The sequence below is a fragment of the Limulus polyphemus genome, unplaced genomic scaffold, assembly GCF_000517525.1.
Source record: "Limulus polyphemus unplaced genomic scaffold, Limulus_polyphemus-2.1.2 Scaffold1432, whole genome shotgun sequence".
Lineage (NCBI taxonomy): Eukaryota > Metazoa > Arthropoda > Merostomata > Xiphosura > Limulidae > Limulus > Limulus polyphemus.
The window spans coordinates 157,773-161,775 of NW_013667042.1; the positions used below are offsets into that span (position 1 = coordinate 157,773).

General features: G+C 29.2%; 1 protein-coding gene across 7 annotated transcripts in view; it reads right to left on the minus strand.

Annotated features, from left to right (window-relative positions):
* LOC106463532 (telomere length regulation protein TEL2 homolog) overlaps window positions 1–4,003 on the minus strand; it is a 114,515-nt gene that overhangs the window by 84,812 nt on the left and 25,700 nt on the right. For all 7 annotated transcript variants that reach the window (XM_022391067.1, XM_022391065.1, XM_022391066.1 and 4 more), the window contains one exon: window positions 1,336–1,404. In XM_022391067.1, the coding sequence (XP_022246775.1) occupies window positions 1,336–1,404 (69 nt within the window). The remainder of the gene's footprint in view (window positions 1–1,335; window positions 1,405–4,003) is intronic.

Sequence of the window (4,003 nt, forward strand, 5' to 3'; positions counted from 1 at the left end):
CTAAACAAATGACTCGGTACTATACTGTATAGGGAGCTGTTTGTTATTAACAGATACTAAAGTAACTGAACAAATGATCCGGTACTATACTGTACTGTATAGGGAGCTGTTTGTTATTAACAGATACTAAAGTAACTGAACAAATGATCCGGTACTATACTGTATAGGGAGCTTTAAGCTATTAACAGATACTAAAGTAACTAAACAAATGATTTGGTATTATACTGTATAGGAAGCTGTTTGATACAGTATAGTACCGGATCATTTGTTTAGTTACTTTAGTATCTGTTAATAACAAACAGCTTTCTATACAGTATAATACCGAATCATTTGTTTAGTTACTTTAGTATCTGTTAATAACAAACAGCTCCCTATAGTATAGTACTGAGTAATTAGTTTACTGTACTATCTGTTAATAACTATATAGTATAATATTGAATCATTATGTTCCCTTTACAGTATAGTACTGAATCATTTGTTTAGTTACTTTAGTATCTGTTAATAACAAACAGCTCCCTACACAGAGACATGATTTCTGCCAAGTATCTGACTTCTTCAGGACTTGAGCTTAGTCTTCTCTAAAAGCTCCAAAAGTGAATAGATAAGAAACATTCTCTCTGTAACTGACCAATCAGGAAAAGAGCATGGAAATATTTCTGCTCAGTGTGACAACCACAAGCTATCCCCAACATATATGGCCAAGAAGGACACAATGCAACTATTTCATAAAACAGTAGGTTAAGTTCCTTGACTGGTGAAGCTACAAAAAAGTAAGACCTCAGGCTGAAATTTTGCAAATGACCTCAAATGGATTTAGTGTGTTCCAAAATTAGAAATTACAAAAAAGTAAGAAATTTGTAGGTAAAAGATGTACACAATAAGAAATTAAGATCTATAGTATTTGCATACTACAAGTAATTTATATATAACCATAGCAACAGAAATACATGTAAATGCTTTCATTTTGATTGAACTAGTACATTATTTACTAGATTGTAAACAATTTTTTTATACTATTAACCCTCTGATGTGTAATAAAATTAAATACAAATGTAGATTTATGATGACAGCAGTGTCTTTAATTCAAAATAAACAGAATTTAGATTTAGCTTGTCTACACCTAATTACATACATAAAGTTTATCCTATTTGCCCATGCAAATGATATATTCTGTAGAAATCAGTACTGAGGAGTTATGTTACTTACACATTATTTTCTTTAAAAAGACAATAAATAATCATGTATTTCAAATACAGTAAACATTAATTATACAAATTAAAAATCTACAGTATTAAACATTTTAAGTAGTTTAACTATTTCATGCCAATCACTTACTTGCAAGAAGATCATCTGTCTAGATGGCACTTGAGCAAGATAGCCAAGTATGTTGTTCAGAATAGAATCCTATTTTATGATAGAAATGAAACGAAATTATGCACAGGTATTAGAACTTTTTGCTACTCCCATCTATTACTAACAAAATTGCAATTTCTTATAAAGCTCTTTCCATGATTAATCATATTACCGTTGCACTTCAATTTTAAAACCTCTAAGTCTATCATTATGTGATATATTTTAAAAAATTAGTTTCCAAATTGTATTTTCTCACAATCTATGAATATAAATATATATACAAACATTTAAAAAACATCTGAAAAATGAAAAGGAATTTCAATTCTGAGCTTTGCCTTAAGACAAAAGAAAGAAAAGGGCAATGTGATATATGCTACTCTATGGATGCCATATTCTAAGGGACCCAAATTTTCTTCTATATGAAAGCCCTCTTGTAAATATTAATTACTGGAAGAGTTTGGTGTCATAATTACTTTTACATCTGTTGTTAATTACTGGAAGAGTTTGGTGCCATAATTACTTTCAGATATTAGAAGCAGATTTATCTTATGGAAAAAGTAAACTGACAATTATTCACTCTTATATATATCAGTCAGAAAACTACAAGATTAGGAATGACAGAATACTGACTAATGTGTACATGTCATGATAAACAGTAGTTTTGACAACATTCAAGTGGTATACATTTTGTATATATATATACATCAGCTTTTACACTATTTGTATTTATCAGTTCCCTGAACACACAGTCCTAAATTATTTCAGTCCCTCACAAAAAAACATCTTCCCTCCTCATCCCCCTGAAAAAACAACTACCCAGGGTTCTAGCTGTTACTAACAAAATTTGATTTGGTAGATTTTAACTTTCCAAGTTACAGTTTAGTTAAGCCTATATAAAGTGTTACACAAAATAAAAATGTACAAAAATATTACTTATGATGTTGTTTTCATTAAAAAAAAACTTGATTTCCAAGTTTATTACTTATCACTTTGTCAAAATAATTCTGTTTCATGGATGCATAAATAAATATTTTGTTTACTGAATCACAGAATTTCCAGCTCATTTGATCACATTTTAGATACGATTCTATTATCAGACTAAGATAAAATTTGTTAAAGTTCTTATACCAGTGGTTCACAACCTCGGGTCACAACCCAAATCAGAGTCACAATAGTTCCTTAGTAGGGTCACGAGGGTTATGGGTATATATATTTTCCTAATGCTTGTGACTCGAAGGAAGTAATAATTGAACTTAATATTAGATGTACTTGAAAAAATTCAATATCATAGATATACATGAAAAATGCAAGGAATGAAAAAAAGCAATACTATTTAGATGTCATTTCTTTCATATAGAGTGTAATGCATAATAAAAGTACATGTCACTACCATTCCTTTAACAAAATAAATCACACACATTGTTCAAACAAGGTCATACGCATTAAAAGAACATGCAGTTTCTACCAAAACAAAATTATTTCTTTGAAAATAAAATCACTTAAAACTTTTAATTAGGCTGTTATAATTTTTCCATTAATCTTTCTTGTAGAAAATCTAGATTTATAAATATAATGCCTGTAAAAATTTTCAGTCTCTTTGGCTGAAAACGAATTCAAACCATGTTATTATCCACCTTTATAAATAGACGACAAATTTTATTAGGTATGATGATAATTATTAGGATACCATGAAAATAATTCCAGAAGAACATGTAAAACATTGGTTTAAAAGAGTTAATTCAGACTTGAATTTTCATTCATAACAAACCTAAGCAAAAAAATCTATAAATGTTGTAAATTAATTGCACTTGTAGTTATATAACTTATATTGACAATATTATTTATCATATTAGAAAGATTTTCTTGCCACTGCTAAACATCCTGGAAAAAGAACTCTTACACAACAACATATTACTTGAACTTAGATATAAGCATCATTAGTCAAATTTTCAAGTCCAAAGCTTCTAACAAAACATACAACTTTAATTTCGAAGTTATAAATTTACCATTTCCTAATAAAAATATTCCAAATAAGTCAGAGACAGCACATATAAAAGGCTTGGGAAGGCTTAGTCTCCCCAGATAAACTGTCACTCACAGAACATTGATCTCACCAACTCAAAAATATTATGTATTATATGTGTAGAGAGAACAAAAAACAGTGTATGTGTGTGTCACTAAGGAAAGTTTATTTTTTTAGGAGTTTGAACTGATCCTTCTCATTCTCAACTGTGACAGAATAGCCTACCCAAACAAAAGACTCACACACAACATCTGAAATAAGTTATGCTAAGTTTACTTATTAGATATAATTTATTCACTAATACAGGATTTAGTGAAAAAAAAAGAGTTCATAACTCACTCTCATTTCTCATAAATTAGGTTTCTTCTATTGGTTTTGAACACTATGTTCATTCAACTTTGTAGTAAGTTCAACAATTTCCTTTCTACCTCTTGAGGGATTAATAAATTTTATTGAATGCCGTGTCCCTTACAAAACTATCATGTCTTTACCTCAATTTCTTATCCAGCTATTTTTAATTACATTTTAGGATAATAATCAACAGCCTTAGAATGGCATGATTATTACTTTTACTTCTTGCTACTTATTGCATTTCATATAACAGCTCCTTACATTTCAGATTCCTGT